The sequence below is a fragment of the Juglans microcarpa x Juglans regia genome, chromosome 5S (assembly GCF_004785595.1).
Source record: "Juglans microcarpa x Juglans regia isolate MS1-56 chromosome 5S, Jm3101_v1.0, whole genome shotgun sequence".
NCBI classification, from domain to species: domain Eukaryota; kingdom Viridiplantae; phylum Streptophyta; class Magnoliopsida; order Fagales; family Juglandaceae; genus Juglans; species Juglans microcarpa x Juglans regia.
Window position 1 is genome coordinate 6,106,312 of NC_054603.1, and position 21,284 is coordinate 6,127,595.

General features: G+C 36.0%; 1 protein-coding gene and 1 pseudogene across 1 annotated transcript; one reads left to right on the forward strand and one right to left on the reverse strand.

Annotated features, from left to right (window-relative positions):
- Positions 1 to 592: 592 nt before the first annotated feature.
- LOC121268003 lies at positions 593 to 9,154 on the reverse strand (annotated as a pseudogene).
- A 277-nt stretch (positions 9,155 to 9,431) lies between these two features.
- On the forward strand, positions 9,432 to 20,640 carry LOC121268160 (proteasome subunit alpha type-5-like). The gene is made up of 10 exons (XM_041172290.1): positions 9,432 to 9,596; positions 9,892 to 9,938; positions 10,026 to 10,107; positions 10,331 to 10,411; positions 14,444 to 14,557; positions 14,634 to 14,735; positions 15,600 to 15,658; positions 19,628 to 19,730; positions 20,061 to 20,126; positions 20,403 to 20,640. Exons 2-10 carry the CDS (start codon positions 9,925 to 9,927, stop codon positions 20,493 to 20,495), a joined length of 714 nt encoding a protein of 237 aa, XP_041028224.1. The 5' UTR covers positions 9,432 to 9,596; positions 9,892 to 9,924; the 3' UTR covers positions 20,496 to 20,640.
- The last annotated feature ends 644 nt before the right edge of the window (positions 20,641 to 21,284 follow it).

A 21,284-nucleotide genomic window follows, 5' to 3' on the forward strand; every position in this document is an offset into this window, starting at 1 on the left:
AGATCTCTCCTATCTAATTTTCAATGAGTAGATGCTATTAATGTTAACGTCCCATATAGAGACGTCACCATCGATTACTTCCTCCTATTCTTTTTCTATTCAGTTGAAAAAAAAAAAACATACTATTTCTAAAATCACGTATATACAGAATCGTTCACAGTAATAATTAAAAATAATCGAAAGAAAAGTTAAGAAATGGCTGATCCATTTAAAAGAGCAGAACCGTCTATATCCATCTCACTTAAAATGTCACTATTTAGTATTAAATACGAAAGATTGTACTGATTTGGGATGAATCAGACATCCCTGTATGTGTGTGTGTGATTCTCAACGCTCTGTGAGGGGGCAGACACTGTCACGCCAGTTACTACCAGAAATGAAGAAAAGAAGCATGGTCTGTTAGATGCAAGTAGTAAGCTTTTCAATGCCAATTTCGACGGGTTCTCTCCCTCAATACTCAAGTCATTGGGTATACAAACCAATCTACACTCCAGAAACAAACTTTGGCTCGGAGCCGGTTCGGGTCCGGTTCCGTTCGAACTTAGTATAGAAGGTAATAATAATAACTTGATCCTGCAAATGCACTGTTAAATTCTAGAAAACAACTTTTCTCATTTCCTTTTCTGGTTTTGGGGCTGCAAGTAGTAAAAATATTAAACGATCTTCTTTGGGAGAGCTTAAGGTGACAAGGTATTTGCCAGACTGAAAAAAAAGGGGGCAACAATCTAAGGGCCCAACGCCTTGCTGCTCCAATTCAAATAGGCTACTAGCCATTTACTCCAATCGGTTCACAGCAATTTTAATGTACATCAATCAAATTGATCGCTCCAGTTAAAATGCAAAGGAATGCAACACAAATTGGATTAATAATCTCTTTCGTAGTTGTCTGGTAATAGTATGCAGTTAGCTACTCCACTTCAGCTAGATAATCCTCTATCTCAGCTGGGGTTAGTACTCTGCAAAAAAGCAAGCACACGAGCACTTCAGCAACAGCCTTTTTTTTATTTAAAAAAAAAAAAAAAAAAAAGAAGGAATGTCAATACAAGAGAATCATTTTAAGGACTTGGACTGATTAGAAAATTAGACTGACTCGTTTGGATAGTGAGATGAGACGAGATAAGATGAGATGAAATGATTTTAGATGAGTTGAATAAAATATTGTTAGAATATTATTTTTTAATATTATTATTATTTTGAGATTTGAAAAAATTGAATTGTTTATTATATTTTGTGTGGGAATTTGGAGAAGTTGTAATGATGAGATGAGATGAAGTGAGATGGTTTGTATATCCAAACAAGCAGGTCAGTACAATAAATAGGGAGTGAAAATGTCCATGGTACGGGTGGTGGAAAGCAAATGAAAGGGAGAAAAAGGAAGATAAATTAGTCATTACAAAGCAGCTGCATACATCACAATTCGGAAATTAGTCAGTATGCTAATTAACAAATGATTTGGGAATTACTTGTCATGTCCAAATCATTTTTTTCCTCTTAAAAGCCACGCCCAAATCATATACCAACACAAAATATGAATGATCTGGAACTTAAACAGAGTTTGTGAACTTCTTCATGCGAACAGCAGAAACAGTTTACTATTTTGAGAGCACAACAGATGACTTATATTAGCTTACGTCAAAAGTCCCAGCCAAGTAAACCGTAAGACTATTCTAGCCAGGGATCTGATCAAATCACAGAACTAGATCAGGTGATCACCCCCAATGGAACGCAAATTTTATGCGTAATGAAGAAGAAGAAATGAGCAGCACATCTTTGCTGAACTTAGGCATACACGCACCATGTCAACCACATTTGCAAGTCAGGAAAAAAGCCTAAACTTGTATTCAACATTTTTTCACCCACCAAAAGAAGCAAAGGCAAGCTAAATGAGTCACAACAAAAACTGATGGTTGGTCAATAATTGTTAGGGGGACGTCAAATTTTATGTGAAAAATATCAAATAAAAAAGAGAACATGAACATCTCATTTGATTAGATATAAGCTACCTAGAGTGAGTAGTGAATTTATATAGAATGAGAAGCCCAAGCATCAGAAAAGGGAATAGATGGTAGAATTCTTTTTTTTTTTTTTTTTGTTGGGGGGGGGAGAGGAGAAGGTGATGTTGATCCATTTTTCCAAAAAAAAATTTAAAAATGTACCCACAGCTTATAACCATTTTAAAAATGCTCTTGAAATTTACACTTGAAGCAAGTTGCTCAGGATATCAACCGACACCAGGTCCAAGATCAGAGGAAGACCATCTACATACCTAGCGAGGAAGAAATGCAAAGCTTACCTGAACTGTTTGTCAGCGCCAATTATTCCAATCTCAATGTTTTTGCCCGAAATTTGTCCTTCAAATCTGTCCAAAAATATAAGCAACTAATTTTATCACTAAAGCTGGCTCATAGTAAAAAAAAAAAAAAAAAAGTAACCAGCTCAAGTAATAAGAGCCTTGGTCTTGGTGGTATACTCCTTCCAGGTTATTGATAAAAAAAAAAAAAGGGTATACTCCTTCCAGGTCCAAGGTTTGAACCTTGGGGTGCAAACAATTTCTAGGGGCCATCAAACTGGGACAATTTCCCATTGAATTACCTGACATGCACTTGCGGAAAACTCCTTACCGAAGATTTGTGCAGCCCCGGAATTAGTCGGGACTTTATTCATGAAACCCAGTACCAATAATAATAAAAAAAGTACAGATATTTACCTCTCCTTCAGTGTCAGGATAGATGTATGTACAGCATCATCAAGCTCTGTATCATCAGTATACCTAAATAGGAAAAGGAAACATGGTCAACCTCATAAGCAAGTAATAGTTAAAAGAATGCTCATGCTGAATGGAATTGGGGGAGGGGGTGATATATAATGAAAGTTGAGGGAAAATATCCAACATTAGATATCAAGAAAATGCAGAATATGGATCCAAGTGAATAGAAATGAAACTTCATAAATGTTTCAAGTATTGCTATCGACATGAATTCTTTTCATTGTAAAGGATCCGACTCATAACAAGAATAAATCCCTGTAAACTCATATATTTGGATCAAAGCCTTCACAAGATCGTCTCTAAGTTCTGCCCAAGGCGTAGCACTTGATTTCAGCCAACCTTTCACAAAATTTTCCTTTGCCATGTGGAGCTTATTTCACCTATACTAGCAATAATGAATATGAAAAGAAAACATGGCAAAGCAGTGCAATCAGCACATCCAAAGAGTGTTAAGGAAATAAAATGTGCAATGAGTGTCAGATAAAAACACCAATTCACCACTGCATATTCACACTAGATGGACCAACAGCAAAATAGAACAGGTCATGATATCTCTATACTGAGAATGCTATGTTTCTAGATGATGTACTTTGTCCAATTTCTCGATTTCAGAATGTATCGAGGCCCTGTGTAAGCACTGCCCATTATTTGCTCCTTTATCCAGACCATGTAAAAAAAAAAAAACTTAAAAGGTTTAAACAACAAAGCAGCGACCAAATTCTAATCAAATACCTCTTCTCTAGGAATGTTTTTGCATTCGAGACATTCTTTCCCAATGCTGAGGCTTTCCATGAGAAATATGAACCCAATGGGTATACCTAGGAAGAATACAGAATAATAATTAATATTTCCAAAATTAACTCTCACATGCCAAAGTAAAAGAAGAAAGGATATAATTTACTTTATAACTGACTTTACATTCATCACAATTAGACTATCTCTTTCAAGTTTAATGCTACAACCTGAATGAAAATTTTCACAATTCCAGCTTACCAGAATGCAGGATTTGAGAAGAAAATGAAAACACACTATAATTACTTCAATCTAAATTTAAAAACCAAAAAAAAAAAAAAAAGGGAAAAAAAAGAAAACGAAAAAAGTATTTATTAATACTGGCAATCCAACTACAACCAAATTCAAGCTAAACCAGCCTTATGGTAAAATAGACATCAAAATGATACTTCAAAATTGCATCCATTCATTAGACAACATTTTAATGCATGTCGGTAAAAAATTACCTGATACAATTGCGGTCCATTGTCATCAAACCCAGTAAAGATACTCCAAAGGGCCTTACACCACTGACAATAAAAGGAAAGAGTCAACCATATTGAACTTCAAAAATTATTGAAAAAAGGATTGATATGGCTCCCTAGTTCAGATGCTGGAACAAATTTTAGCTCAAGTTTATTAACCATACCCCCATTTCCACCAACAAAAACAAGGCTAGTTGTTTCCTTGACATACCGAATGAGAAAGTCAGGGATAAGAAGTTGGCCAAAAAAATTTCTCAATTTCAAAAGCATCACATAATGCAGGCTTTTCTTAAGCATTCGCTTTCTATTAGTTTGCCCCTTTTTTAATAAAAAAATCATATTGCCTAAACCTTGCATTTTTTTTTTCTTTCCTCTTGAAATAACTAATTTTACATGATAAATGTTGTTGTTAGAAGTTGGACCTAGAGAAGTGCACGATCATGTGGATTGAGAGTTTTTGCTGTACATGTTAAGGTCTGGTTTGAAGAGAAGTATTGTAGTTGGATGGATCACTGCATATCCATTGTGTGCTTCTCAATCTTAGTAAAGCTCACTCCCATGGGATTCTTTTATAGCTCATGTAGGTGGAGATTAGGGTCACCATTGTTTCATTTGTTTTTTGTTATTTGTATGAATGCCTTTAGCAGAATGATCTCGGGCCAACATTGGTTAATGGGGGTCTAATATCAGGCTTCTCGGTGGGGACCTGGATTGCAGGACCTTTTATCTCACCTTTTACTTCAGATGAAGCACTGATTTTTAGATCTTGTTTGCTTACACAGATGAGATGAGATAGGATGAGATAAAAGTTGAAAGTTGAATAAAATATTGTTAGAATATAATTTTTTAATATTATTTTTGTTTTGAGATTTGAAAAAGTTGAATTGTTTATTATATTTTGTGTAGAAGTTTGGGAAAATGTAATGATTATATGAGATGAGATGAGATGGTTTGTAAAAACAAACGAGGCCTTAAGTGAGGCGACCCCAGAGCACCTCCACTAAAATTGCTGCTTTAGAGACAATTAAGATAACGAAGAGTCTAACAGTAACCTGATTGGGTTCAACCAGTTTTCCAGATTCTCAATACTCATATATTTATTTTCCCTTCCAATTTTGATAGTGATTGTAACACATCTGATATCACACTGAAAGATATTTTGATTACCCAGACTGAGTGAACTCCTGCATAACAGCTGCAATTTCCCTTACAAGTTGAGTGACAGGAATTGGTTCCTACAATTATGACATTTGCACAGGAGTTACAACCTTCATCATATAAAGTCCAAAATGTGCATTAATTAAAAAAGGGATGTGGTAAGTCAATAACCCAACTAACTGCCAACCAGCAATAATTGAAACTAGAACCATGATAATTACATTTAAGAAAACTCTTCAAAGACATATCATCATGACCCAAACAATACATAATTTGTATATGGCTAGACTATTACGATTTGAAAAGCCTGAATACAAGTCAGCCATGTGATCACCTTAGCAGCATACATGGGTAAGGAGTATATTTAAAAAGGTAAAGTTACACTTTTTCCTTCAAACTACCATTCATTATGCAATTTTCCCATCCTCTAAGATCCAGCTGTTAAGATTATAACACATCACCTATTATTGCAACAAATGTTTCAAAGTTTGGGGGGGGGGGGGGGGTTAAATGTGATTTTCCCTTTAAAAAAATACCAGTTGAAAAGCATTTTGGCTAGTCAGTCTTTTGATCAAGGCGGCCCCAACCAAAGTTAACTATATGGGTAAAGCAGTACATTAAAAAGGAAAGGAATAGATTGGTGATTTACGAACTTGTATCAAGATGATAAACATCGGCTGTGTCACAACTTATCATCAAAATACTGTAAAAGAAAAAGAATGAGAGAAGATGGAAAAAAATACCTTGTACAATCTATGATATTGTTCAGCCTGCTTCCTACTTTTTCGAACCAAAACTCAAAAATCTGGACCCATACCACTGGAAGAGAAAAAAATTGACATGAAGATTCATGGCTTCAAAATTAGGTAAGAGAAACCAAATAACAAAGAGGGATATGAATCAATATGCCTCAAACCACTACTACATGGACTTGGGTGGAAGTGTTAATAATGTGGATGCTTTTTTGGAGCCAAAATATATTAGTAACGAAAAAAAGCTAAATTTTCTTGTCTTCCACATTGTAGTTGACTGAATGTATGTTCTGATCCTCCTTTACTGGACGATTACTGGCCGTATTGTATGTGCCAATTGCCATGTTCCTGTAATATTACAGTTTGGCAGCCAACACAGATACTTTACCCTTTTGAGGTGTCCATGCTACAAAGTTTTTGATAAGTGAACAAATATTTTATTAAGAAATGCAAAGAGCATAACCCAAGTACACAGGATGTATGCAAGAAGAACACCTCATTGGAAATAGAAAAAGGAGATGTTCATGTTACAAAATAAAGCCAGATCAAGTTGTTGAATGATTTGTAGAAGTCATAAAGTAAAAAGCACACTAGACCATTACCAAATAGCGAGCATTTATATCTAAAATACCTAATCATCCAGCTCCAATTTGATTATTATTTTGGCACTGTGGTAAGATCTAATACCTTTTTTTTATAAGTAACCTAATACCCTTGTTAAGCAAAATAATGTTCCCTCTCAATAAATAAAAAACATACAGGAGTTTGTATTATATAAGGAATACTCTATGAAGAATTTAGCTTATTACAAAGAAACAATCAGATGACGAACCTGTAAACCACTCCAATATTTGGTGTGAGAGTTTGTATCTTTTGAACCTGACATAAGACAAATGAAATGGTATGGACACTGAAAAATCTTAGGTGATTTGAGAACATTTAGAGAGCAGAAGGGAAGGTTCTGAAACCAAGCAGCCACATTATTGCAGAAAATTATTGAGATAATTCAAGTATTGGGAGAGAGCAAGAGAGGATCTGTTTAAAACATGCATCTACCAGTTCCTATCTCTTTCTTTATGAACTGTTGGTTGCAACTTCTTCTTCTTCTTCTTTTTTTTTTTTTTTTTTTTTTTTTTTTTTTTTTTTTATATATATAATTTTCAAATTATTTAATCTCCAATGGAAATTCTGTCAGATAAAGTTATGCACTAACTATAATCATTTTAAATGCAGAAGAATATCTATCAATACCAAAGATTGCCACAAGTTTTTGAAGGATACGCACATGGCCACACCATGAACATAATAATGGCCAAAAAGTTACATGGGTCTCAGTAACTTTTTTTTGTACGTACTTACATGGATTCCCATACCTTGGAGACCCAGTCTATAATCTATATCGCTCCTGCACATGACATGGTCCGGATGAAGTTTTGGAAATCCTTTCTTACTTTAATGCTATTCAATATTTTCTTTGATCGGTAGGCATTCAATATTAACATTTCAGGTGTATGTGTCTTCAAAACTGTGGGAAGATTTACCCAGTTGAAAAAAATAATCTTACAATCTCCAAAAAAATTTCTATATAAACTTTTTATCCAATCATTTGCCTAGATTTCAGTAAAAATTTAAAAACACAAAAATCAAAACAACTTTTTTTTAATCGGTAAACAAAATTTTATTGATAAAAACAACTTTTACAAAAACAAAAACTACCCTAAAAAACTATATTCAAACAGCTTTTCAACTTTACCTATCCACTTTCACAAATCCTAATATTATATGTATTTAAAAAAATTCTCAAATTTTCTCTTAACCAAAGTACCCAAAAACATCTACTTTCCTCTATTTACTGAAAAGATTATCTGTGATTAACTATTTTAAATGCAAGAAGAAATGGGGGCCCTTGAAGTGAAGTTGGCCTGAGTGCATAGTATGTCCATCAGTCATTTTTTTTTTTTGATAAGTAATCAAAGATATTGTATTCATAGAACTAGGCAAGGCCTAGGTACACAGGAAGTATACATGAAAAACACCTAGCTAGAGGTTACAATAGAAAGGAGAAGATCATGGACACTAGATCCGTTACAAACTATAGCCCCCGCCCATAGGAACAATGACTTAAAAAAGAAAGCTTTAAGCTCAGCCAAAGTTCTCTCATGATCATCAAAACATCTACCATTTCTCTCACTCCAAATACACCAACACATGCATATTGGAACCAATCTCCAAATTGCCGCTACCTGAGAATCACCATGAAGGCCTCTCCAACTTGCTAGAAAGTCCACCAATCTACAAGGCATAACCCAAGACAATCCGACTCTTAAGAAGACATCATCCCATATAGCCTTGACCACCTCGCATATTGTTATATGTCCATCAGTCATATAACACATCGTTGGTAAAAGAACTACAAACTTAACACCACTTCTGGGAAGCGCTATAAGCTCATGTCTCTAAAAATTATATAACTAGAATCACCTAGTATAGACCAAGAAGAGAGCAAATGATATAAGCCCAGGTCTCCAAAAACTTTATGCCTAAAACTGCCTACCATAAACCAATATGTGAAAATAATGGTGAAAAATATAAATGTGGTGATAACAAACTTAGGGAGCTACTCACAGATGATTCATCAACCAAGATAGAAGGGAGTTTCTTCTCAGTCGCAATAACAACACCATTAGCAGCTGCAATACCAAATATATGGTTGATAAACAAATCATGAACAAAAAATCGCACCTCAGACTTCACTGTTGACGCAAGTGAAGATGACCATCAAAGTAAACTTGCATAAACATGAAATTTTTTTATCTTGAAATAGAAAACGATCAAATGGGTACTCCTAAAACTACTCAACATCAATCATTCTAACAAGTTTTGCAAATATTTGGCGAAGAAATTACTAAACCCAAAATGCCGCGAAAAAATTCAACAAAAGAAAAAAAAAATTGGTAAGAAATTATGTGGGCTTTCTTATAAAAAAAATTACGTAACATACCTTTAATCCCAAGAGAGGTTTGGCCGGATCCGATCGCTGTCAAGGCGTGTTCGATCTGCACTAGCTTCCCTGAAGGGCTACCCAATAACAAAACAAAAAGAACATACATAAAATAGAAAATATAACTACATATAAAAATGGTATTGAAATAATATGAAAATGAATAGATGCTATACTAACCTGAAGGTAGTAAGAGAGAATGAGTACTGACTGCTCCCATTCTGTCCCTAAAGAAAAAGAGTGTATAGTCTGAGAGAATGGTTTCGCAGAGATTTCTTGGGGCTTTTCCTTCTTTATTCAGTGTCAACAACCGATTGCTTGCGGGAGAAGACGTTTTTAAGTTCTTTTGAAAAAAAAAAAACAAAAATCGTTCAGGACTGTTTAGATATACACTTTTATGGTACATTGGCGGTGTTGCAAACAACGTTGAACGTTATTAGTTTCCATATAAAGAAGGGAATTAAACCCAATATCAGCAAATATAAAAGTGGATTTAGCCTAAATCAGGTCCAAAGTCCGACTTTCCCGGTCCCAGCGATGAAGCAAAGGCCCAAGCCCATGAGAAAAGCCTTCTTCCCCAACAAGAAACCTGAACCTTTTTACTCCTGTGTTCTCCGTCGGACTCGAAACGCTCTCTGCTCTCACTCTCATCATTCAAACCGGTATCTCTCTCTCTCTCTCTCTCTCACACACGCACACACGCACGCACGCTGTCTGGTTATAAAACTATTCCCTACTACTGAAAAAATGGAGATCCGTTAGTCTCTATCTGCTTATATGTATTTCAGATTTCTTATTGGTTTTGCAAAAAAAATTCAGCTACTTATATCCAGTTTTCTATTCGGTTCCCGATAGAATCAACGCGTTTTTCATATGCTCATTTATTTAGTAAAATATTTGTATGAAACCGCAGCATTTTGTCTCCTTTGGTACTGATCTAGGGTTTTTCATCTTCAGATCGTAGGTTTTTCTTATCGAGTTTCATCGAAGATGTTTCTCACAAGGTGAACTGCATTTTTATTGCTTATTCTGTATATCCGAGTGCCTGTGTGTGTTATTCTCATTTAATATATTTTTGATCGTGTGTGAAGGACTGAGTATGACAGAGGAGTGAACACATTCTCTCCGGAAGGGCGATTGTTTCAGGTTGAATATGCCATTGAGGCCATCAAGGTACGTAGTGGTGAGAAATGAAGTATACTAAGGGAAGTAGAACACAAAAAATAAAAGCCGTACAGAAAGCGTAGGTTCATCCAAAATATTTTCAGTAGCTAATTGTTGTTGGGATAAGAACAAGGTCTTGTTTACTCGCTGTCTTTGTTTATTTTTCTATCTTTTCATTTGGTGGTCAAGTGGTTCTGATTGTAAATTTAATATTGCTGTCGTCTAATGTCAGCTTGGTTCAACTGCAATTGGGTTGAAGACAAAAGAAGGTGTTGTTCTCGCAGTTGAGAAACGTATCACTTCACCACTACTGGTTAGCTCTTATTCTTTTGTGTCCTCCATGTTTTTGTTCCCGATGGACAAGTTTCTGTGTAATCCGCTTTCCTTTTTGGTACATGTAACACCTCTTCCTGTAAGTCAGGAATCTTGTGAACATTCATAACATCATGCCCGGTAAAGAGATTCGAAGTCATGAAAATACATCATTTATTGAATCATCAAACTAACTTAACAAAACAGTCTTTGATAACATAAAGCTGAAAACATAATGAAAAAGCATAAACTAGTTCTATGTGGTGATCATTCATTCAAATATCATAATCATAGACTAAATACTTATAAAAAAAATAATCATAGACTAAATCATTGTGGAAGTAACACTTATTCCAATCTAAGTCTCTGAACTAATATACTCTTGGCTCTCCAGCTCTGCGTCCTTGCATTCAACATCTGAGACATTAAAACATGAAGACTCAGTAATAGCACATCATAATGTAAACTTAACTTAGCTTAACATTAGGCTTGATTTTTTTAATGTATCATGACATATGCGGAATTAACAAAATCGTGGAATTGCATGTAACATGATGCACGAGTGACTGACTCCATGCATTTCCTAACAATCATAAATGACTTGTTCATCTTGTCTTTCACTTATTTAGTGGCAATCATTACATGTGTACATCGGTCCAATTGTCGTTGACCATATATAACATATCATATCACGTAGTGAAACACGCTTGGGTCTATGTTATCACTTAACGTCTGGTGAACCACGCTTGGGTCCATGTTATCACTTAACGTCTGGTGAAACACACTTGAGTCTGTGTTATCGCATATGATATGGTGAACCATGCCTAAGACTGTGGCACCCCATAACGTATCATAATATGTAGTGAAATACGCTTGGGTCCGTGTTATCACATATCATATGGTGAACTACGCCTGAGTCCGTGGCACCACATAACATAACCTGTGGTGAAGCACACTTGGGTCCGTGTCACCTCAAAACATTGTATCTTTCATGTGGTGGATCATGCTTGAGTCCGTGTGTTACCCATCCACCTATAACATAAGACCAATTTTAAAGTTCACTTGTCATTCATGTGTTTTCTTACTAACTTTCATAATGCATGAGAACATGTTTGACTTCATGAATTTACGTAGCATGGCATATTCTTGTGCATGGCATATTAATATGAGTTTTACACCACATAGCATAACATAGGCATGGCATAACATGATCTAAACATTACATGGCATACATGTGATTTGCAGAACATCCCATCCATCTACCAATCCATACCAACATAGCATCACAAGCATATCATCGTAATTCATCAAGATTTGTGAAAAGAGGCCTAACCTTGACTTGGCTCGTAGCGTAGCGTAGGTAAACATCACATTTTTAATGCACAATCAGAATAATTACAGCACACATATAATTATGATCACGCTACTTACCTCTTAGCGTTGCTTCCACAATCTCATGTCGTAGTTTGTGACCTATACGAGGCACTAATCGTCACTAACATTTCTTAGAACAACGTGTCATCGAATTCTAATTACTTGGAATCATACCTTAGATATAATTTAATAAATATTCAGTTATACTATGATTAATAGATAGTAAGATTAATATATTTCTTAACCCTAAGAGGTTGGCCCAAGTGGTGAAGACCTTAGTCTTGGGGCATCACTCCTTTCAAGGTCCAAGGTTCAACACCTCATGGGTGCAAACAATCCTTTGGGACCACACCACCTGGTAAAAAGCCAGCGATTCAACCAGTTCCGTGTAGGGAAACATCCGAGGGTGCGGTGCATGGGACTGGGGTTTACTCTGCAGGGGTGGGTCCGAAAGGCCCTGTCTTGGAGAGGTTCCCCGACATAAAAAAAAAAAAAAAAAAGATTAACATATTTCTTATAAAAAAAAATAGATAGTAATATTATTTAAAGCTCATAACATATTCCTTGATTTTCTATTTAAATATAACATAATAATTTTATTAAAAATCCAATTAAATAGACAATTGGAATATTAACTAAAATAATAGGCTCAATAGTATAATTTAAATTCCTAATAACTTACTGCTGTAACATGCTTTATAAAAAGATTAATACTTAATAACATAATTTAACTCTTAAGTATGTTCTGGAAAAATAAGGTTTTTGGACTAATATAACCAGGCCCAAACTAATTTTAAACACAAGTCCCATTTAAAACTAAGCCCAGTCCCAGCAAAACGCAGCCTAATAAAAAGGGCGTTTTGGGAAAACATCATAAATGGGCATGGGCATGGGCATTTTGAGAAGGCTGAAGACTACAATGAAAGGAAAGAAGCACAGAGGCTACGGAAGAGGAGCATCCTCGACAAGGGGATTTGGGACTCACTGAGAGAGAAGGAGAGGGCGGCGGTGGAGGTGAGTCGAGTTCGATGGTGGGAACTGGAGGATCCCTCTAAATATGGTGGTGCGACACACACACACACACACACACAAGTCCCATTTAAAACTAAGCCCAGTCCCAGCAAAACGCAGCCTAATAAAAAGGGCATTTTGGGAAAACATCATAAATGGGCATGGGCATGGGCATTTTGAGAAGGCTGAAGACTACAATGAAAGGAAAGAAGCACAGAGGCTACGGAAGAGGAGCATCCTCGACGAGGGGATTTGGGACTCACTGAGAGAGAAGGAGAGGGCGGCGGTGGAGGTGAGTCGAGTTCGATGGTGGGAACTGGAGGATCCCTCTAAATATGGTGGTGATTTTACTGTGGGAAGGTTCTGGCCGTAAGGGGTACTGTGGGTTTGCTGAAGGGAGAATATTATGAGGAGAAAGAGAGGATTTATGGTAGGGTTTTTGATGTGTGAATTGGTTTCCAACTACGAAACTATTCAAACTAGGAAATCAAAAGGGAGGGATATATGGGCGTGTATAGAGGAAAATCCCAATCAAAATCACCATCAGAGATTAAAAATAAAACACAGATTTTATTTAAAATACTATAAATACTAAAACTAATAATAATAATAATCTTAATTCTAAATCCTAATCTAAGACCCATATGTTACAGTACATCTTATCAAACATGGTATAAGTGGATGCTAAAAGTGGTCTAGGGTTTAGATAGTCTGGAACATAATTGTTGTCCAGCGGTGTCAAATGAGTTTTGTCCTAACTTTTAGACCAGGGAAGATTTTTCTTAACTAAATGTAAATTCTGACAAAATTTTCTTCTTGGACCAGTTCCGAGATGTATGCTTTTGTACACGAGCACACTACTATAGGAATACTGCTCAAAAGATAAATGGGTGTCATGATTTTGCTGCATATGTAGAAACTGTAAATGTGTAGTAGTAGGCAATTGGATTATCGATGATATCTATATGTGTGCGTATGTGTACACTTGACCAGATTTGAAACGAAGGCCTATTGAAGCCTCACACAGCCTCAACCATTGGGTCAAAGCCAAGCACTAAGTTTTAAGGGCTATTCATTATAACTCAGTCTACATTGTGAAAACTTAATGTTTTACTTTATAGTATCATGATAATAACCTATTGAATTGCATTAACATTAAGAGAATAAGTTATAAGTGTCCCATTACATTTGTTTTATTTAAGTATAATGAGGGATATATATCTATATGTTCATAACCAGCATAGAGACTAAAATGCCATTCCTTCTGTGGTCAAGGTATAATAAATGCATATAATTTTGATAAGGTTTAATTCGTATAATTGTAATTAGTAAGGAACACGCTAAGTTAATATGAAAATCAAGACTCATAGATCGACTTCAGGATCAATGGAACTTGCTATCAGATTTAAATAGGATATTTTTCCTTGTCAATTATTTTCAAACATTGTCATTTAACCCAACCTCGTCACTTGAAAAGTAAGAGTGGATCTGAAAACTTGCCCAAAGAAATAAAATAAAAGAAAAGAAAAATAGTAGTTCTATCTGAATGGGAAACTCTTCTCTTGTTTAGATGTAACCACATTTGTTGCTATTATATAGAGGACCGCCACTTGATTGAGACCTCATTTACTCTTTCTCTATCTTTCAGGAACCCAGTAGTGTGGAGAAAATTATGGAAATTGATGATCATATTGGATGTGCCATGAGTGGGTTGATTGCTGATGCCCGAACACTTGTTGAGCACGCACGTGTGGAAACTCAAGTATGGTTTTTGTTACTTGCATGCAAGTGATAAAACTATAGCTCCATGCTAATATAGTTACATTCATACTTTTCAGAACCACAGGTTCTCCTACGGTGAGCCAATGACTGTGGAGTCTACAACACAAGCTATTTGCGATCTGGCCCTACGATTTGGCGAAGGTGATGAAGAATCTATGGTAATAACCACTTGACCTTGGGATGGTTCTGGTACTAACTCATTCGCATGTTTATAATGTTATAATGAAACATATAATACCAAAGAAGAAACACGGCGGGTAGGATTTTAAGATGCAAATGATAACCTGCACTGTCTTTATATATAGCCCCCTTTTCGCTTTTTTTTGTTTGTTTCCAGCTCAAGATACATAGATCTGATATGTCCACATGTATATACCAGATCTAACAGCATGATTATGCTTGGTTTTATATATTTTGTATTCTATCCCCCCCCCCCTCTCGTTAATATGCATTTGACATAACTTTTGGTTGTTCTAGGAGTTCATTTTTATTTGTCCATCAACTGTCTTTATGTTAGCTGTCAGCTTCTCTAGGAGCCCAATTATCCAATATGGCTTGTTGAAAACATTTTCAGTCATTTAAATTTTTCCCCATATATTCATAGGGAATTTTCGGATGGTTGTAAATCAAGAGAAAATTGATGCTAAAATCTCCAATTTTTGTGGGTGTTTTTTTAATGACAATCTGCATAAAATTCATGCTATTCTTTTGGAGGAGCTGGATGCCTTTTTTTGCTTGAGGGGTTCCAATTAGGGAAGGTGGTGAATGTTCACACTATAAAGAGACAACAGCACAGTGTTCATCCTATATTCATAGGATCTTTTTTTGTGGGATTTTGTGTAATGCCAGACACCTCTTTCATTTTTGGTAAAGAGACGACAGCACAGTGTGTATAGAGTGCTCTTCACTTCTGTTGCAATTGAAATGTCCTTGTTTGAAATTGGATTCCCTTATGATTTGATAGTAGATCGTATATTTGTCATTCTTAAATGTTCTCTGGCATATCGTATTCTTTTGTGCAGTCTCGACCTTTTGGAGTTTCTCTTCTCATTGCTGGTCATGATGAGAATGGGCCCTGCTTGTAAGTACTTGTCTGATTTGCATAGATACTTTCTGTGGATTAATATCAACCTAAAATGGTTAAATGGTTGAGTTATGTATGTTCAATTTTTAGGATTTTCAGACTCCTACTGATTCATAATATGTGAATGTAGATCAACCCTAAATGTTTTTTTTTTTTGGGGTTTTTTTTTTTCTTTTTTTGGTGTTTGGTTGGGGGGGGGGGGTGGCGGCATAAATTGAGAAAGCTTTGGGACTCATAAAGTATGGAATGCATTCCAAGTTAATGTTACACTCACCATGGTCGCTTAATCAACCCCATTGATGTGTATTAAATAAATATATGGGTTAAAAACTTAAATGCACTTATTGTTTTACATTTTGATGGCTAATGTGTAAGTTTTGTTAGTTTGGGGTGCAGAGTATAAAACACTTGTAGTTTAGCAGTGAAAAGTGGATTTAACCAACATACTTGTAAGTGACAATCTGCAACTGGAGGGTGGTAAAATTAAACGGATGGTGAATCGGCAATCTGGATTTGGAGTGGAAGAAAAATATTGGACATTGTCCAAGCATTTGTTTTTTTTTATAAGCAAATAAATATCTTTATTGAATAGAATGAAACTAGGCAATGCCCAAGTACACAGGAAGTATACAAAGTGAGACACCTAATTACATTCTAGTAAGCTGAAAAGAAGATAGAAACTCATGGACATTAGGACCCTTCAATACAGTAGCAGAAAACCACTGTAAAAGAGAAAATATAAAAAAATTCCAGATTTCCCCCACTGCACGCTCCTTGTTGTTAAAACACCTATCATTCATTTCCGACTATAGACACCACATTAAGCACAAAGGTATCATTCGCCACACTATTGCTAGTTGAGCGCTATTATGCCTCCTGTTCCAGCACGCTAGTAGTTTCACCACACTCTTAGGCATGACCCAACTCAGCCTGGCTCTTTTAAGGATACCATCCCATAAATCCCTAGCCACCTCACAATGTAAAAGAAAGTGATCTATCGATTCTCCATTCTTTCTACATGTAGCACCACTCTGTGACCACCATACCCCACTTCCTTAAATTGTCAACCGTCAAGATCTTCCCAAGTGCAACTGTCCAAGTAAAAAACACAACTTTAGACAGCACTAAGACTTTCCAAATACTCCTCCACGGAAAGAATGTGGGCTGCTCGGCTGTCAAAGCCTTGTAAAAAGATTTAACTGTAAACTTTTTTCTCTCCATGTGAATCCACAACATACGGTCACCCACATTTCCTCCTAACTTTGCTGAATACAAGTAGCTGTAAAAGTCTGCCATCTCATCATTCCAACCATTTGTTAGGGAAGACAAGTATTGGACTCAATCCTTATCATTAATGAATGCTTGGCCAGCAGGATTAAGGAGTGGTTTGGATTCAGAGATGAGTTGAGATGGTTTGTAAATAGTAGAATAAAAGTTGCATTATTTATTATATTTTGTATGAAAATTTGAGAAAGTTGTTTTGATATTTGAAAAAGTTGAATTGTTTATTGTATTTTGTGTGTGAATTTGAGAAAGTTGTAATGATGAGATAAGATGAGTTGATGTAGGTTTTGAATGCAAACAAGGCCGAAGTCAGGAGTTCTGGGTATTTTATGCAAATTAGACATGGAGAAGGCCTATGACCACGTTAACTGGGAATTTCTTTTTTATTTGTTGAGGAGATGTGGTTTTGGGGAGAGATGGAGGTTGTGGATGAGGTATTGTGTGTCAATGGTTCGATTCTCGATTTTGGTAAATGGTGACCTTGTGGGATTCTTTAACAGTTCACGGAGGGTGCGACACGGCAATCCATTATCACTCCTCTTATTTGTTATTGTCATGGAGGATCTAAGCAAAATGTTGTCAGCTTCAGTTGAGGGTGGTTTTTTCTCAGGTTACTGGGTAGGGGATACTAACCATGGCTCTACCATTGTTTCACATCTTTTGTTTGCAGGTGACATGTTATTTTCTGAGGTAGATCAAGGTCATGTCCAATCTCTGAAGACTATCTTGCTTTGCTTTGAAGCGGTCTCCGGTTTAAAAGTAAATCTTTCTAAATCTGAGTTGGTTGTTGTGGGTAACATGCACAATGTTTGGGGGCAGGCCAACATATTGGACTGTGTGGTATCTTCGTTGCCTATGAAGTATCTTGGCCTTCCATTGGAAGCACCATTCAAAGCCTATTCGGGATGAGGTGTTAGAGAATATAGAGTGAAGGTTGGGTGAGTGGAAAATGTTATATTTGTCTAAAGGGGTCATATTACCTTAATAAAGAGTACCCTCTCAAACCTTCCCACATATTTCTTATCTTTATTTCCTCTCCCAGCTAATGCCGCCTTATAGATTAAGAATCTCCAATGAGATTTTCTGTGGAGTGGACTTGGCAACGAGGTTAAGCTTCAGTTAGTTGGGAGAAGGTGTGCTCTCCAACGAGGGGTGGCAGGTTGGGGGGTTCGTAATTTGAGAGTCTTCAATAAGGCTCTTTTGGGAAATGACTGTGGAGATATAATTATGAGAGGAAAGCATTATGGAAGGTGGTGATTGATACTAAATACAGGAGTATAAGGAGGGGTTGGTGCTCTAATGAATTTAGGGGGGGGCATATGGAGTGGGGTTATGGAAGCATATTCGAAAAGGTTGGCGGTCTTTCTCTAGCCACACTAGGCCGTGTTTGGGGGATGGTAATCAAATCAGTTTTTGGCATGATGTTTGGGTTGGAGATACGGCTCTTAAGGATGCCTATCCCTCTATTTTCATAATTGCACAGGAACAAGATGCTTTGGTGGCAGACTTGAGGGAAATTACTAATGGCTCACAACAGTGGAATGTCAGGTTCACTAGGGAGGCACATAATTGAGAGGTGGGTGTCCTTGTTGAGTTCTTTAACTTGTTGTACGCCATTGGACCTATTGATACAGTAGTGGATAAGTTGGTTTGGTCGCCTTCCAGCAAAGGAAAATTTTATGTATGCTCCATCTATGAGGTTCTCACTACTCAGGCTAGTAATCACTTTCTTTGGAAGAGCATTTGGAAGAATAAAGCACCTCTTAAGGCTGATTTTTTTGGGACTGCATCCTTAGAAAAGATTCTGATCATTGACCATCTAAGGAAACGTGGGCTTATCCTTGTTGGCTGGTATTGTATGTTCAGAAATAGTGGCGAAACAGTGGAACATTTACTTCTACATTGTGAGTTTTCGAGGGCCTTGTGGAATTACTTTTTCAGCAAAGTGGGATTAGCATGGGTTATGCCAGGGAGGGTGGTTGACCTACTAGCTAGTTGGAAATGGATCACAAGGATACCACAGATTGCAGTTGTGTGGAAGATGGATCTCATTTGTCTACTATGGTGCATTTGGAGTGAAAGGAAAATTTTGAGGACCAAGAGCGCTCCTTAGAAGAGTTTAAGGTTGGGTTTGGATACACAGTTTAAATGAAATGAGATGAGATGAGATATTTTGAATAGCAGTTGAATAAAATATTATTAGATATAATTTTTTAGTATTATTTTTATTTTGGGATAATGAGATTTGAAAAAGTTGAATTGTTTATTATATTTTTGTATGAGAATTTGGAAAAGTTGTAATGATGAGATGATGAGATGAGGAGGTTTGTGTATCCAAACCCAGCCTAAGAGTTTTTTCTGGAAGACTTTATTTATGTAGGCCATTGTTATAGACTTTAATGGTCTCAACTTTCATGAATTCCTTGTAACTGTTTCTAGTTCCTAATTAGGTGTAATCACATGTATACATCTATTTCTATATCAATAAAATATCTTCTTATTAAAAAAAAAAAAAAAAAAAAAAAAAAAAAAAAAAAGAAGTGTACAATGTTTGAATATCAAGCTAGTTTAAGTGTGAATGTAGATGATAACTGGTGAAGTTCTCTGTATTAATTAAAAGTACCAGCTTCACATATCCTGCAGTTGTGCTCAATCTTTTGCCCTAAACTCATGGAATTGCAGATACTATACTGATCCATCTGGCACATTTTGGCAATGCAATGCAAAAGCTATTGGTTCAGGTTCAGAGGGTGCAGACAGCTCTTTGCAAGAGCAATACAACAAGGTATCTTTTTGCGTGTTCACATGCATGCACGTACTCTGAAATAAAAAGTATTTCTCCTTGTGTTCATGTTTGCATGATTTTCGTGCAAATAGTTTTTTACACCTCTATAGGCGAAATTACATTAGCTTTATAATTTTAAGACCTATTCTAACTTGTCATCTACTCCTACTTATATATTAAAAAAAAAAAATCTTTTTATTTTGATGGTTCAATGGTATTCAAGTTACCGAAGTGGGGTCCAATACATGTCAAGATGACCATATTCCATTTTTTCTGATGCTTATGACCTGAAGAATTGAAGGGGTATATTGTATTGTTAATTGTTTACAGGACATAACTCTTCAAGAAGCCGAAACTATTGCTCTTTCCATTCTGAGGCAGGTCATGGAAGAAAAGGTAAAGACTTTCTTGGATTTGTAGCTTTAATGTTGGCTATAAAGTTTGTCTCTAGTTAATTGAGAAATGATATTTAGAAGCCTTTTAATCAACATCCACAAATGTGATATCAAATGATTGTAAGACGAATGGAATAACAACACGTAATCTTCCAGTAAGTTAATGTCATGTTAGAAGATGATAAAATGGTGATTGTTAAAAAGGATTAGGAATAACTCGTTGCTAGTTAATTTTACTCATCTTAATCACATGGATGAACTATGTTATTGAACTCAGGTGACTCCCAATAATGTTGACATTGCAAAGGTGTCTCCAACATACCATCTATATACACCTTCTGAGGTAGAAGCCGTCATTAATCGCCTATGAGTACAGGCCCTCCCTTGCATGGCAAATCATCCTCCATCTCCTATTGTTGCAATACTGTGTTTAATTAGTTTGATGGGGAAGAAAATATTGTATTTGTTTTTGCTTTTAGGATTCAAGTTCGTAATTTTCATTTGGTTTTGGGTCATCTATAATTGCTCTCCCTCTCTTAAAAAAACACTTGCAAAAGTGTTGCACATTTTTACTTGGAACATCTGCAAGAGTGCCTCCGAGCCTTAAGTTAATTCTCTCAAATTTTTAATAATTATTTGGCTGAGCTCCTGCGTCATATACAAACTATGACGTGTGCGAGTATTACAAGCCCCTTAAAATGGACCAACATTTAGGAGATATGTCGGAGATGAGATGGGATAAGAAGTCTGTAAAAGCTCTTTAAATAGTAGTGAAATAATTTATGAATAAGAGCCGTGCTATCCATAAGTTTCACATCTTGCACACCCATTTAAAAACATGTTATTTTATATTTTTACCCTTATTTTACTTAAAAACATATCTGGAATCATTTTACATTTTTATCCTCATTTTAATTAAAAAGTTCCAGATTCTGTCTCCTCCTTCATCAACCATTCGGTAATTCCAAACATAGGCCAGTCTGCCAATTAAAGCCATTTTTTTTGTTTTTGGAGTTCTTTAAATTTCTACAAATCCAAGTTTCTTGCTATACATGATTTCCTGTTAATCCTGAAAAGACTGATAAATGTTTCTAACTAATAGGCCGTGTAAAGCGCACTTTAGTTTCTAACTAATATCTGAGCGAGAGAGAACAAATAC